The 15482-nt window shown below is 41.1% G+C and overlaps 1 protein-coding gene across 3 annotated transcripts in view; it reads left to right on the top strand.

Moving 5' to 3' along the window:
• The first annotated feature begins 1597 nt into the window (after positions 1 to 1597).
• LOC112145953 (modulator of macroautophagy TMEM150B) overlaps positions 1598 to 15482 on the top strand; it is an 18064-nt gene continuing 4179 nt past the window's right edge. The window contains exons 1-7 of one of the 3 annotated variants that reach the window (XM_024271467.2): positions 1598 to 2949; positions 3055 to 3154; positions 4127 to 4186; positions 4259 to 4326; positions 4407 to 4534; positions 4784 to 4961; positions 6072 to 6324. In XM_024271467.2, coding sequence (XP_024127235.1) covers positions 3090 to 3154; positions 4127 to 4186; positions 4259 to 4326; positions 4407 to 4534; positions 4784 to 4961; positions 6072 to 6283 — 711 coding nt within the window. In that variant the 5' untranslated portion in view covers positions 1598 to 2949; positions 3055 to 3089 and the 3' untranslated portion in view covers positions 6284 to 6324. Of the gene's footprint in view, positions 3155 to 4126; positions 4187 to 4258; positions 4327 to 4406; positions 4535 to 4783; positions 4962 to 6071; positions 6325 to 15482 lie in introns of those variants that run through there. The other 2 variants (XM_036213337.1, XM_036213336.1) reach the window with 2 other exon arrangements.

Raw genomic sequence — 15482 nt, 5'->3', positions numbered from 1 at the left:
GGCGTGCTTTACTCCACAGCATCCACCCTTTGCAATGCAGTTGGTGATGTGTGTCTGGATGCAGCTGCTGCCATGGAAACCCATTCCCCGAAGCTCTCTGTTTACTGTACTTAAGCTGATCTGAAGGTCACATGAAGGTTGGAGCTCTGCAGCAACTGACTGCAGAAATTCAATGACCTCTTTGTGCTTCATGATCCGCTGACTTGTCTCCATCAGTTTATGTGGTCGACCACTTAGTGACTGAGTTGTTCCCGAACTCTTCCACTTACAGAGCTGACAGTCTGACTGTGGAATATTTAGGACATTTACGACTGGATTTGTTGCTCAGGTGGCATCTTATGACAGTTCAACACTGAAATTCACAGAGATCCGGAGAGCAGAACATTCTTTCACTAATGTTTCTAAAAACAGTCTGCATGTCTGAGGGCTGATTTTATACACCTGTGGTCAGACCAAGTGATTAGGACTCCTGATTCTGATCATTTGGATGGGTGAGCCGATACTTTTGGTCATATAGTGCATGTTTATGACTTATAAACATAGACACTTCTTCAAGTCAAAAAGACAAACATCCCAATAGCAGCAAGACTCACACTCCTCTGAAACCCTTAGCTATATTTCAAGAAATCCTCACTGTGGACTCTGGGAGCAGTGAAGACGATTCTTTTGTTGTGGAATCAGGGTTCATCTTCTCAGATTCCTCCTATGATGAGGATATGCCAATACATGGATTTGGAGCCAGAACATCCTCTCCACATGATACTTATACATGCGTAGACTAATAAACTAGTAATTGTTGAAGAAGAGAATGATGAGAAGCCTTCATCTGTAAAAAGACATTTTTTTCAATTCAAAAAAAGGCAACCACCATGTTGAAGACAGCCAGCGGTGACAAAAAAACAAAAAAATGGAGAAAAGTCTTTCTTGTAGACTTGGCCCTGTAGGCCAGGACTGTCTGGTCCTCAAAACCTGTTACTCTTAAGTATGTAGTACACTGGATAGGGGGAAGGGAGCAGAACTGTGTGCTGTCGTACAACCTAGATCTAATTCGCAACTTGAAGGTTCAGTCATTAAGGTGATCACCACAACACTACTTTGAGAAGGGGAGGGGGGGCATTGCAGCAGAAGCTGAATGTTCCAGGGATTTAAGGTTCAGTTTCAGCAGAGCAGATGCACTGAAATTTCAGCTCCTTCTCCTTTAATGTTGTCATTCTTGATGCCAAACCATCCTTGTGAGGAGAATGTAAGTAATCTAGCTGACGTGACGTGCACTCTCAGATGAGACAGTTCTAGGGTACATGTGTGATCCCAGACTCCAGAACTTCAAGTTTTGTTTGTTTTTTGATAACTGAACATCGTCTCAGAGTCATTCTGAATGAATGAGCTCACAGACAGACTGTCAACTGTAAAGCAGACTGTGTGTTCACTGAAATGATAACCAGCTGATAATCTGGAGAGAACCACGGAACTCTGATTGGTTAAGATGGGCGGGTTCATCCTCTCCGCCCACTTTCACTGGGCAATCAGAGAAACTGCCTAATGCAGACATTTGAGCTCCAGTATGATTAAACTGCTGTCATAAATTAAAGAAAATATAGCATGAACAATGTTTTCTGATCCAGACTGTAAAATAAACTCATCGACTGTATATGAGAACTGGACTGACTGACTTCTCGTTTCAAACAGGAAGTACTCGCTGGCTCATATTAGCCAAAATTCTATAGACTCCTATAGAAATTGAACAGCTATTACTTAGATATTTTATCTGTCAGAATAACTATTCTTGCTCTGATATATTTAAAAAAAATGTTTTTGATAATGCTATATGATTTCATGCTAATGTTTCTTTAGTGCAAGTTATAAACTGACCAATCAGATGTCCTATTAAAAATAGGTGGTCTCACATTGATTGACAGATTCTTTTTGAATTCTAACAAGCTCAGTCTTGATTGTCGACAGCAGTTGCCACAGAAACATGGACTCAGACCGACTCGGACCAATGACTGTTTACTGACGTTGTCTGGCTCCAACATGGCGGTGTAAAAAAAAAAAAAAAAGGCTACTGAAGTGACTTCATCTGGTTGGAGCCAGAAGTAGACTACTTTCTATGGATCTGGACACACTCATGGGGTTAACTTTTAAAAGTGGGGTAACAGGAGACTGCTCTCTTCTGCCTCCAGTGGTCATTTGAAGAACTGCACTCTATTTTGACATCGTTTGTTGATTTAGGGACCAAATAATGGACCAATTTTTAGACACCAGTGTTAGGAACAGAAGGTGAAGGGTTAAAACTAGAGGAAAAGCTGTTAGATTGACTCCTGTTGAAGTGATTCAAAAACAAAGAACACTAACCTAACACGGATGTTAGTCTTGCTCAGCGCTCTTCACTTGTACTTTCCTGATGGGGTCTTTCACCACAGAATTTGACTCCCAGAGTTCTTACCTTTCAAAATAAAAGGAAAGTTGGAAACAAACTCCAAAAAAAAAAAAAAAAACAGCAGCACTTTCCCGTCCCGTCTCTTCCACCTGATCTGTTACTAAATGTGCTGAGTCAGCCGTTCAAATGTCCAGTTTCATTCATCTGACAGATTTTTTTTAGATGTTTCCAACTACACTCAAATATTTTTCATTATCAGCCATCAAAAGTCACACATATTTGCATCTCTTTCTGTCCCCTTTTCATTGTTTTTCTTCATGTTTGAGTTGTTGCAACTAAAAGTTTTATTGAATGAAAACTAAAATAAAAAAAAAATAAAAAACAAGAATTTATCTGTACTTTTTAAGCTTCATTAACATCTATAGCTGCATGTTCCTGGTCAGTGACAGCAGAACATCGTGGGACTGTATATCTTGTTTTTGGTTGTGATATCAGAGTGGGCGGAGTGGAGTTAAAAGGAGATCCACGCTTTCCAGTCATCCTCCTTGCAGTTGGCAGACGCTCAGCATACAGTGAGTTCTGACCTTTTTTTCTTTTTGCCTAAATATATTTTACTTATAATCTCTTGTAAAATTGGATTAAGTTTGTTCTATAAGGAAGAAATGTTTTTCTCTTAGTTTACCTTCACATTAAGGTCAAAGTGCACTGCAGGATGTGGCTCTTGGCGCTGGTCCCCCTCTGCCTGGCTGTCTTTGGATCCCTCGGCATTTGGACTGTGTGAGTATTTCTCTCCACGATTGTCCGTTTTTTTTTGTTTTTTTTTTTAAGTACATAATCATATTCTCTTTGTTTTATTTGCTGGTGAATTGAGACGGACAAGAAAAGATTCATTGGACACATTTTAATCAACTTTGAATCATCAAAACTGGAATAGAATGTAAAACAAAAACTGGAACAACAACATAAACTGAAACAAATTTTTATTTAATAGAAAAAGCTGCAGAATTTGGAATTCTAATACTCATTTCTGGTGTAAAGTTTGTCTTTTCACATGATAATCAATAGGAACCTGCTATCTCAACACATTCTCATCCCCAGCTCGTCACATGTTAACGTTTGGTTCAGGACCCCTCCACGTCACTTTTTGACGTTTTGGATGTCTCCAACTTGTCGTTTTTTGACATACTGGCTGTTTGTAAAATCAAAAGTCCAGAACCCTCGCTGTACCGGATGCTGTACTGGACATGGACTGGTTCTTGGGATGTGTCCAGTGTTGGTAGCCAAACCCGGTACTGGTACCCTAATCCTCAACCGGCAGCGGATGCCGTACAAGACAAGATACCGGACCTGAACTGGTACTAGACCAGAACTGGCACCAGACGCAGTACCGGGCATGAACCCGGGAGAGAGTATCAATGCTAGGTTAGGGTACCGGTGTGCTCCCTGTTCTGGAGGTTGGATAAAATATAATGGGAAAAACCGGCATAAAACGGCGAGTTGGGAACACTCAAGACATCAAGGGTCCTTCACCAAACGTCAATATGTGGCGAGTTGGGAGGGGGAATGTGTCGGCTACCAATTAAAACCCGCCTCCAGTGGTCACTTGAGGAACTGCAACGCTTAGTATTTTTGGGGTTTGAGTCAAACTCAGACACCAAACTGCAGAGAAAAAAAAAATCATTTTCTTATGATTTTTATCTGCAATTGTATTATTAATTATTATTAACTTTATCCCTTTCCTACTTTCAGGTTTGCAGTTTCTGTGATGAACAACACAGTGAACCTCACTAACGGTTTCCCGTACATCTGGTTGGTAAAAGTTTATCTTTTGCTGCACAATAAATCTAAACATGAGTCAAGCTCTGTGGTTTTTTCCTTTAGTGAGTGTGCCTCGGTACCTCCCCAAAAATGTCTGTTCTCCCAGATCTGTAACCTCATCGTTCTGTCAGGTAAAAATGGAACATATTCATGAGTTTTTGTATTTGAATTTCATTTGAGCTGAAATGAAGTCGGGTTCTGTCTCCTGCAGCTCTTTGGATCGGCATGGTCCAGTTCCAGCAGGTCAAACAGCTTGGGAACCACGGAAGAGTCAACACTGCCAGTGCCATTGTGGGGTTTCTCTCCTGTGGAGGACTTTCCATCAGCACCAGCTTCCATGTAACAGTTCAACACGCTCACAGCAGCTTCCAAACGTGACATCATTCTCTTTCTTTCATCACACTTGTGTGTTTTGCCAACGATTTTCTGAAGACACGTTTGGTCGCGGGGGCAGCTGTCTGGGCATCTTTGCTTAGACTGCTGCCCCCGCGACCCGGTCCCGGATGAAGCGGAGGAAGATGGATGGACGTTTGGTCTCACTTTATCAACTTGTCTAAATTTTGTTTTCTGTGACGTGTGAACATTTAGGAACCAGAGACGGAAGAAATCCATGCGGTGGCGTCCTTTGTGGCCTTCTCGTTCGCCATGATCTACTTCTGGTTGCAGGTGTATCTGACATATGAGGGCAGGTCGTTTCCAGAGCGGGTCTGGATGTGGCCTTTACGGGCTTTGATCTGCACCATTGGCTCACTCATCGGCCTTGCCAGTATCCTTTACATCTACATAAGCCTGTGAGACAAAACTCAGGGCTTCAGTAGAAACGGAGAGTAGTCATAAGCAAAAGTTAGTACACCCTCTTTAAGCTCTATGGTTTTCTTTAAGAATATTATTAAAGTGAATCTTCAAATAAGACATAAAAACAACAATCCATCCATCCATCTTCTTCCGCTTCATCCGGGACCGGGTCGTGGGGGCAGCAGTCTAAGCAACAGGTCTGACTTACTGCCGGCCATGCGAACCAAGCTCCTGCTCCGGTCGTACAGAGACCGGACAGCCCTGAGTAAGGCTGCCCGGACCCCATACTCCCAGAGCACCCTCCACAGGACACCACGGGGGACGCGGTGGAATGCCTTCTCCAAATCCACAAAACACATATGGACTGGATGAACGAACTCCCACGAACCCTCCAGTACTCTGAAGAGGGTGTAGAGCTGGTCCACTGTTCCACGACCAGGACACAAAACAACAATAGATCATCAAAAAAACATCAGAACCGTCTGCTTTCTTGTTGAATATTTAAAAACTAATAGGGTACGCATGTTTTTGTGCTATTGACCTGGAAGAAATTAGTCCATCTGTATGAACACTGAATATTTACAGAGTTTACGTTAGAGTTACTTTGTAAATGATTACTTTCCTTGAGATTCAAAGCACACTTTTAAGCTTTCACTTTTCTTTCAAAAATATTCACACTTGGGGTATTTTTTCAGCAGGCTCCTGGCCAGCTTTGTTTATAAAGCTTTCCTTTATGGAGCAGCACAAACAATCCCTTTTTTTACTGTCATGCATTCTCTTTTCCGTTACTCTTTTGAAATGAAACTAGATCCAATCTGTGTTAATTTGCATGAATAGTTTTTTTTTAAGTCTGATAATAACCCACAAAATGACTCTGTTCTGAAGTGTAAAACCATAGAACAGAAAGAGGGTGTACTCGTTTTTACAGGATTTGATTAAGTTTGTCTTATGTTGCAAAGAAATAAAATGTTTCACTAAAAAAACAAACTAGGAGAAATATAAAGATTATGACTCCTGTAGCAATTGAACAAATGCAGCAAAGTTGTTAGGTGGTCTTTCTCCTTGACTCCTCTCTTCACAGTTTTTGGCTTCTTCTTGATCGACTATATCTCCGGATTGACTGTGTGTGAATTTGCTTTAGCAATGGTGATCTTCATCCTCTTCGGTCTTTTTGCTGTCGAGTTCAGACATATTGAATGTCACGTTCTCATTGTGCAAAAAACGCCGTTAAAGGATGAGAAGAACCTGGAGTCAGTGAAAGCCAACTTCACTGTTGTTGAAGCAATCAGCTGAACTTATTCCAGAGTTTTATGAGAAATAAAAGACACATTAAAAGGAAGTTGGTTTGAAGTGTTTATTGCATAGTAAACATTAACACTACAGTACTTAGGCTGTAACGAGTATCCGGGTACTCGGATACTCGCGATCAGGTCCTAAAAGTTCGAGTATGAATATTCGCGATGTCCCAGATCACTGATTTGCAACATTTATAAATACAGAAGAGTGTAGTAAAATAATATCATGAGACTTTGTATTTTTTCTCTGAAATGCAGATTAATGTTGGATTTTAAGTTTATGAACTAAAACATGATGGATTACAGAAAGAAATTGACAGTCACGGCGACCGAAAATGCGGACATGATTGATCACCGTGTTTCCAAACTGGAAGCATCATGCTCCACACTGCAAACATGCAATGATAAGCTCAGAGAAAGGCTTTCAGATGTGGAAGGTTGGAACAGAGGCCTGAATGTGCGACTAGTGGGCCTTCCAGAAGGCATCAAAGGGCCTCAACCATCCAAGTTCTTCGCACAGCTGATTCAAGATGTTTTTGGTCGAGACTTCTTTTCCACCCCACCAGAACTGGAGCCTAGTTCCTTAAGCCGGCCCCTGGAGGAAAGCCACGACCTGTCATCATCTGTTTTCATCGCTACCAGAATAAAGAGGACTACTGCACAGAAGTACTGGAGCAACAGAAAGTTTATAAATCGGTGATGTCTGACTTGTACAAGATGGGACTGAGACCTTCATTGCTCTTTCCGGCCCGGCTGCACATCATTCAAACAGATGGCCCACGTCTCATCTTCAGCTCTGCAGCTGAGGCCCAGACGTTTGTGGACGACTTGTCAGCTAAATGAACTGACCAGCTTGCAGTTGTTGAGTATATTGATTCACCAACATATGGTTACTGTTTTATTTTTTTTTCTTCTTCTCTTTAGTCTCCCATGGTTGAATGTATCTCAGTTATAGAATAAGAGTTATGATAAGTTATATTTTTGTATTTGATACAATTTATACAGTTGTAGAGACGTATACATATTGTCGGATTCAGTAAATTCAGTTTACACTACCTATCACCTTAATGTACATAGATCAGGGGTCTCAAACTCGCGGCCATCTGCGGCCCGCGGGATGATGATTTGCGGCCCCCGTCTTCATATGAAAGATTACTGTTAGTGTGGCCCGCAAGGCTGATATGAATGACAGTTGTTGTGTGCAGAGCTGAACGAACCAATCACGGTGAGGTCTATGATTCTGGAGGCGGGACATTGGCGGGCTGTCCAGTGCCTCTGTCTATCATTCATTCCTTCCTCCAGTCAGCTGGGAGGAGGAGGAGCCATGAAGCAACAAACTATTATAACAATTGGATTTGTGTGATAAATTCGCATGCTCCGCGCGGGGAATTTGCTACCCGCGGCTTGTCAAAAGATGTTTCTGTCGCCGCGCTGCGTGTCTAAGGGACTACCAGCTCTGTCTGTGGATGTCCCCTTTAGAATTAATACATATATGATGTGGAGTGCTGACGTGCTGACTTTTCCTGTTAAATCAGAGCTCCCCAAGCTCCAAGCCCCAAACCTGTAGCCCGCCCCGCGCGGCGATCCGCGGCACCTGCCTGTCAGACATGTGATCCTGAGCTTGGCTCGCGCCTGCGTGCACGTGTTTTTGAATTTTAAGGTTCACACACCGGCTGTGTCGGCGCGCATTCCAGTCCATGTAAACGCGAGTAGAAGTCCAATATTCTAATAGCACTGAATAGAATAGAACCCCAATGGAAAGCAGCCCCTGAATGCGCACTAATGCAGCCGGCGCGCGCACGACCACCCCACACCTCCAATGAATGGAAATACACAGATCCGATTCAATTACTGTGAGGAGTTCTACAATAATCTACATAAAATGAAATCCTTCAAAGATTTCCTCGGTACCGGGGCTTCTCTCTTACTCTGAAGGAGGATCTGTTAATAAAGACATTTGAAACTGAATACAAATAATTAGTTTTCTCTAGTCAGTCAGTCAATATGTGGTTTCTTCAGTAATATGTATATGTTGTATGGTCATTATTATTATTTTATTTATTTATTACTAATTTGTTTGTTTTTTTAGTCATCTTTTAATGTACATGGTAAAAAACAAGAAAACAACAACAGAAAATTCTATATAAACTATATATAAAAACATTACACCTCAATTATGAAGTTCGAAATGGAGTAGGAAGAAGTTTAAAAAACTTTTTTTAACCCTACCCCCTAGCAATATATCTTAAGTTTAATCTTCAATATAAACTATTTCAGAAACAGACATTAACTACCCTTTTATATATATATATATATATATATATATATATATATATATATATATATATATATATATATATATATATATATAAATCAACACACACAAAGATCTATACACGTCGTTCATTATTTATTCATTATTTTGTGTTAAAAACAAAAATATTTGAAAACATTGGAATGTTTTCTCTGCAATTTTCTTTTGGAAATCTTAATGCGGCCCGGCCTCACATAGACTCTGCCTCCAGCGGCCCCTGGCTGAATTGAGTTTGAGACCCCTGACATAGATAGAGCTACTACGGAGGTTTTGTATTTAGATAGGATTCAGGGGTTTTGCTGTCAACATCTGCTAAAGGGGAAATTCTATTTTTTTATATTTATTTATATTTATTTTTATATATATTTATTTTTTTATATGGATTTTTTTTTTGTTCAAATCAAATAATGTGATAATGAGCCCTTTAATGCCAATGAAAAGTATACTTGGTTATAGCCAGCTCGATTAATATTATTACCTGGAATGTTAAAGGTCTGAGATCCTATTAAAAGAAAAAAGAGCTGACACATTTGAAAAATATGAATGCTGATATAGTATTTATTCAGAAAACACATCTTAAAACTCCAGACAATGTGATCTTGAAATGCAGATGGGTGGGGCAGCTTTTTCATTCATCTTTTCAGAAGAAGGCTAGAGGGACAGCAATCCTTATAAATAAGAAGATTCCTTTCACTGCTTCCTCTGTCTTGACTGATCCTACCGGAAGATATATTATAGTAACTGGTACATTATTTCACCTTAATGTTGTCCTGGCTAATATATATGGTCCTAATTATGATGATCCCTTCTTTTTCTCCCAGGTCTTTGGCCGGATGCCATGCTTAAACTCTCACCGCCTCATAATAGGAGGGCATTTTAATTTATGTATGATTTGGATAGATCTTCTAAAAGAACTGTTTACCCTGAATCAAAAGCACCTTCTTACTTGCGGTCATTCCTTTCTACATATGTTATTTCAGATTTATGGCGCTTTCTTCACCCGCAGGATAAGCTATACTTTTTTTTTTTCAAGTGCACATCAGTCTTACAGCAGAAATGTCTATTTTTTCATTGATAATAACATTATTCCAAATGTTCAACTATGCAATTACTTGTTAACTTGTTACTGTGATAGACTTTGCCACTGTTAAAAAGCAGGAAATGAGCGTACCCTTGTTGGATGCTGAAAAAGCATTTAAGTCAGCTGGAAGTTTCTCATCGCTGCCCTCCGTAAGTTTGGATTTGGGGAATCATTCATTAATTGGATTAAAATATTATATCACAACCCAAATGCTTCAGTCAGAACGGACAAACAGACGTCCAGCAGGTTTTTTCTTGGAAGAGGAACCAGACAGGGTTGTCCACTTTCTCCCTCTCTCTTTGCAATATTCATCGAGCCTCTGGATGCAGCAATAAGACAGAATGAGAACATTAAAGGAGTTAATACAAAAGATGGCAATCATAAAATTAGTCTCTATGACATATTACTTTTTTTACATAAATCATGTTCTATAAGTGAAACGATAACAAATATTAACGAATTCTCCTACATCTCAGACTACTCAATTATCACTTAACAGTAATGCTGAACAAACACCCTCAATACCGGTCAAATCAGGCAATATCAAATATCTAGGTGTTCACTTCTCCCAAACTATCAGAACTGGTGCAGCTAAATTATACCCCATTACTGAAAAGCATTCGGTTTAACTCGCTGGGTCAACCTGCCCCTGTCACGAATGGGCAAAGTAGCCACAATTAAAATGAACATTTTGCCCAAAGTTAATTATCTATTCTCCATGATTCCCACACAACCTCCACTAAAATTAGACTCAGCTATAACCAGCTTTCTCTGGAAAAATAAACCAGCAAGAATCAGCCTTAAAACTCTAAAATCTGCAAAAAGATGTGGAGGTGTGATGGGTATAAACAGAATGGTACACCCCATAGATGGTATTTCCCAACAATGAGGGTAGGGGTGATTCGGATTATTTTTAAGTTAATATTTTTGATAGTAACTTTTTGGCAAACATCAAAAAGCAGAAGCAGAAAAGGTTTTTTGAATTTTTGTTAAGTTCATTGAAATGTTAAATGGTTATTTTTCGTTGCTGATCGATTGATTTGTCTGAGAGGTTGCTCTGGGATCGATTGGTTATGGCTTCGCCCGCCACTAGGGGGAGTCGCGCCGTTCCTCCTCATTGCAATAAACACCTGCATGAGGAACACGCAGAAATCACTCTCGTGATTCTTTCTCCCCTGTTTTCAGGTAATGAAGACAAAATATTAATGTTTTTGTACAGAATCTAGCAGTAAAACATATATTGGTTTTGTTAGAGTTACTTTGGAGTAGAGTTTATAAAAGTTTGGCAGTTTTATTTTGAATGGAAATTTGTAATGGTTTTGCCTCGAGTGAGCACGCATACCGCCATCTTGCGTCCTGATGGTTTTATTTTAGGCTTGATGGAGATGTAACACCAGCTTTTTTATGTTTTAATTCTGAGAGTTTGTGATCCGTTTTTCCTGAATATGACACGTGCTTAACAGAATGTGTTTAAATGTTTATTATTTAATACTGGATTGCAATAAACACCTGCATGAGGAACACGCAGAAATCACTCTCGTGATTCTTTCTCCCCTGTTTTCAGGGGTGTAACAGAGGCTTAGGATTACAAAACTTCAACAATTACTTTATTGCTAACAGATTACAGTACATCTTAAAATGGTCAAGAAATAATCCGGGAAATAACACAGGAGTTATGTGGAAAGATCAACCTGTCAGATCTACCATTTGTCAGCCAAACAATAAAAAACATGATAGTTTCCAAAGTATTAACATAAGTACCACTTTAACATCCTGGTGGGATTTTCTCAAAGTGTCCAAATCCTCAGTCGTACCGTGTAAAATGACATCCATCTGGAACAACCCAGACATCCTAATAAACAAAAAGATGTCACATGCAGAAGTTCTCTGACAACACTGCTATTGTGGCATGTATCAAGGAGGGTGAGGAGGGGGAGTACAGGCAGCTAGTGGAGGACTTTGTGCAATGGAGCCAGCGAAACTGCCTCCACCTGAATACTACCAAGACTAAAGAGATGGTGCTGGACTTTCGTCGAGCACCTGCTGCTGTTCAGCCCATCATCACTGATGGAGCAGAGGTGGAGGTAGTGGACACACACTGATAGTGGTGGAGAAGGCCTGGCTCTCAGTCTCCACTCTAATTCATCCCAAAGGTGTTCTATGGCGTTCAGGTCAGGACTCTGTGCAGGTCAGTCCAGTCCAGACTCTATCCTCCATGTCTTTATGGACCTCGCTTTGTGCTCTGGTGCACGGTCATGTTGGAAGAGGAAGAGTCCGTTCCAAACTGTTCCCACTAAGGTTTGGAGCATTATCCAATATGTTTTGGTATCCTGAAGCATTGAAAGTTCCTTTCACTGGAACTAAGGGGTCTAAAAAACAAGTCCACACAATGATTCCTTCTCCACCAATGCAGTCTGAAATGTCCCGTTCTCTGCAACCTCCAAACCCAGACAGAACCATCAGATTTCCAGATGGAAAAGAGTGATTCATCCCTCCAGAGAAGGTGTCTCCACTGCGCAGAGTCCAGTAATGGCGTGCTTTACTCCACAGCATCCACCCTTTGCAATGCAGTTGGTGATGTGTGTCTGGATGCAGCTGCTGCCATGGGAACCCATTCCCTGAAGCTCTCTGTTTACTGTACTTAAGCTGATCTGAAGGTCACATGAAGGTTGGAGCTCTGCAGCAACTGACTGCAGAAATTCGATTACCTCTTTGTGCTTCATGATCCGCTGACCTCTCTCCATCAGTTTATGTGGTCGACCACTTAGTGGCTGAGTTGGTCCCGAACTCTTCCACTTACAAAGCTGACAGTCTGACTGTGGAATATTTAGGACATTTCACGATTGGATTTGTTGCTGGGCTGCACGGTGGCGCAGTGGTTAGCGCCCTTGCCTCACAGCGAGAAGGCCCCGGTTCGAATCCCGGCTGGGACCTTACTGTGTGGAGTTTGCATGTTCTCCTCGTGCATGCGTGGGTTTTCACCGGGGACTCCGGCTTCCTCCCACCGTCCAAAAACATGCTTCATAGGTTAATTGATGACTCTAAATTGCCCCTAGGTGTGGATGTGAGAGTGGATGTGTGTGTGATTGAGGCCCTGCGACAGACTGGCGACCTGTCCAGGGTGTACCCCGCCTTCGCCCATCAGCAGCCGGGATAGGCTCCGGCACCCCCGCGACCCCGAAAGGGAGGAAGCGGTCAAGAAGATGGATGGATGGATGGATTTGTTGCTCAGATGGCATCTTATGACAGTTCAACACTGAAATTCACTGAGATCCGGAGAGCAGAACAGTCTTTCACTAATGTTTCTAAAAACAGTCTGCATGTCTGAGGGCTGATTTTATACACCTGTGGTCAGACCAAGTGATTAAATGGTAAATGGTGTATACTTGTATAGCACTTTCTACCCTCCTTCGAGGGCCCAAAGCGCTTCACAGTCACAGACCCATTCACCCATTCACCCATTGGTGGTGGCTTCGCTGCCAAACACTGGCGCCAACCTCCCACCAGAGGCAATTTGGGGTTCAGTGTCTTGCCCAAGGACACTTCGACACATGGGCGAGCAAGGTGGAAGTCGAACCCGCTCACGTCTGATTAGGGGTCGACCGCCCTACCGCTGCACCACAGCGGTAGGACTCCTGATTCTGATCATTTTGATGGGTGAGCCAATACTTTTGGTCATATAGTGCATGTTTATGACTTATAAACATAGACACTTCTTCAAGTCAAAAAGACAAACATCCCAAAAGCAGCAAGACTCACACTCCTCTGAAACCCTTAGCTCTATTTCAAATAATCCTCAATGTGGACTCTGGGAGCAGTGAAGACGATTCTTTTGTTGTGGAATCAGGGTTCATCTTCTCAGATTCCTCCCATGATGAGGATATGCCGGTACATGGATTTGCAGCCAGAACATCCTCTCCACATGATACTTACACATACGTAGACTAATAAACTAGTAATTGTTGAAGAAGAGAATGATGAGAAGCCTTCATCTGTAAAAAGACAATTTTCCCATTTCAAAAAAAGGCAACCACCATGTTGAAGACAGCCAGTGGTGACAAAAAAACACATGGATAAAAGTCTTTCTTGTAGACTTGGCCCTGTAGGCCAGGACTGTCTGGTCCTCAAAACCTGTTACTCTTAAGTATGTAGTACACTGGATAGGGGGAAGGGAGCAGAACTGTGTGCTGTCGTACAACCTAGATCTAATTCGCAACTTGAAGGTTCAGTCATTAAGGTGATCACCACAACACTACTTTGAGAAGGGGAGGGGGGGCATTGCAGCAGAAGCTGAATGTTCCAGGGATTTAAGGTTCAGTTTCAGCAGAGCAGATGCACTGAAGTTTCAGCTCCTTCTCCTTTAATGTTGTCATTCTTGATGCCAAACCATCCTTGTGAGGAGAATGTAAGTAATCTAGCTCACGTGACGTGCACTCTCAGATGAGACAGTTCTAGGGTACATGTCTGATCCCAGACTCCAGAACTTCAAGTTTTGTTTGTTTTTTGATAACTGAACATTGTCTCAGAGTCATTCTGAATGAATGAGCTCACAGACAGACTGTCAACTGTAAAGCAGACTGTGTGTTCACTGAAATGATAACCAGCTGATAATCTGGAGAGAACCACGGAACTCTGATTGGTTAAGATGGGCGGGTTCATCCTCTCCGCCCACTTTCACTGGGCAATCAGAGAAACTGCCTCTAATAATGCAGACATTTGAGCTCCAGTATGATTAAACTGCTGTCATAAATTAAAGAAAATAAAGCATGAACAATGTTTTCTGATCCAGACTGTAAAATAAACTCATCGACTGTATATGAGAACTGGACTGACTGACCTCTCGTTTCAAACAGGAAGTACTCGCTGGCTCCAATTAGCCAAAATTCTATAGACTCCTATAGAAATTGAACTGCTATTACTCAGATATTTTATCTGTCAGAATAACTATTCTTGCTCTGATACATTTTTAAAAAAATGTTTTTGATAATGCTATATGTTTTCATGCTAATGTTTCTTTAGTGCAAGTTATAAACTGACCAATCAGATGTCTTATTAAAAATAGGTGGTCTCACATTGATTGACAGATTCTTTTTGGCTTCTAACAAGCTCAGTCTTGATTGTCGACCGCAGTTGCAAAAGAAATAAGGGCTAAGACCGACTCGGACCAATGACTGTTTATTACTAACGTCTAGGTCCAACATGGCGGCGTCAGTATCACAAAAAAAAAGGCTACTGAAGTGACTTCATCAGGTTGGAGCCAGAAGTAGACTACTTTCTATGGATCTGGACACACTCATAGGGTTAACTTTTCAAAGTAGGGGTAACAGGAGACTGCTCTCTTCTGCCTCCAGTGGTCATTTGAAGAACTGCACTCTATTTTGACATCGTGATTTAGGGACCAAATAATGGACCAGCACTTTCCCCTCTCGTCTCTTCCACCTAATCTGTTACTAAATGTGCTGAGTCAGCCGTTCAAATGTCCAGTTTCATTCATCTGACAGATTTTTTTAGATGTTTCCAACTAAACTCAAATATTTTTCATTTTCAACCATCAAAAGTCACACATATTTGCATCTCTTTCTGTCCCCTTTTCATTGTTTTTCTTCATGTTTGAGTTGTTGCAACTAAAAGTTGTATTACATGTTTTTCCTGTTATTGAATGAAAACTAAAATAAAAAAAAATAAAAAACAAGAATTTATCTGTACTTTTTAACCTTCATTAACATCTATAGCTGCATGTTCCTGGTCAGTGACAGCAGAACATCGTGGGACTGTATATCTTGTTTTTGGTTGTGATATCAG

The sequence above is a fragment of the Oryzias melastigma genome, linkage group LG8 (assembly GCF_002922805.2).
Source record: "Oryzias melastigma strain HK-1 linkage group LG8, ASM292280v2, whole genome shotgun sequence".
Taxonomy (NCBI): domain Eukaryota; kingdom Metazoa; phylum Chordata; class Actinopteri; order Beloniformes; family Adrianichthyidae; genus Oryzias; species Oryzias melastigma.
This window is presented reverse-complemented; position numbering and strand designations above follow the sequence as displayed.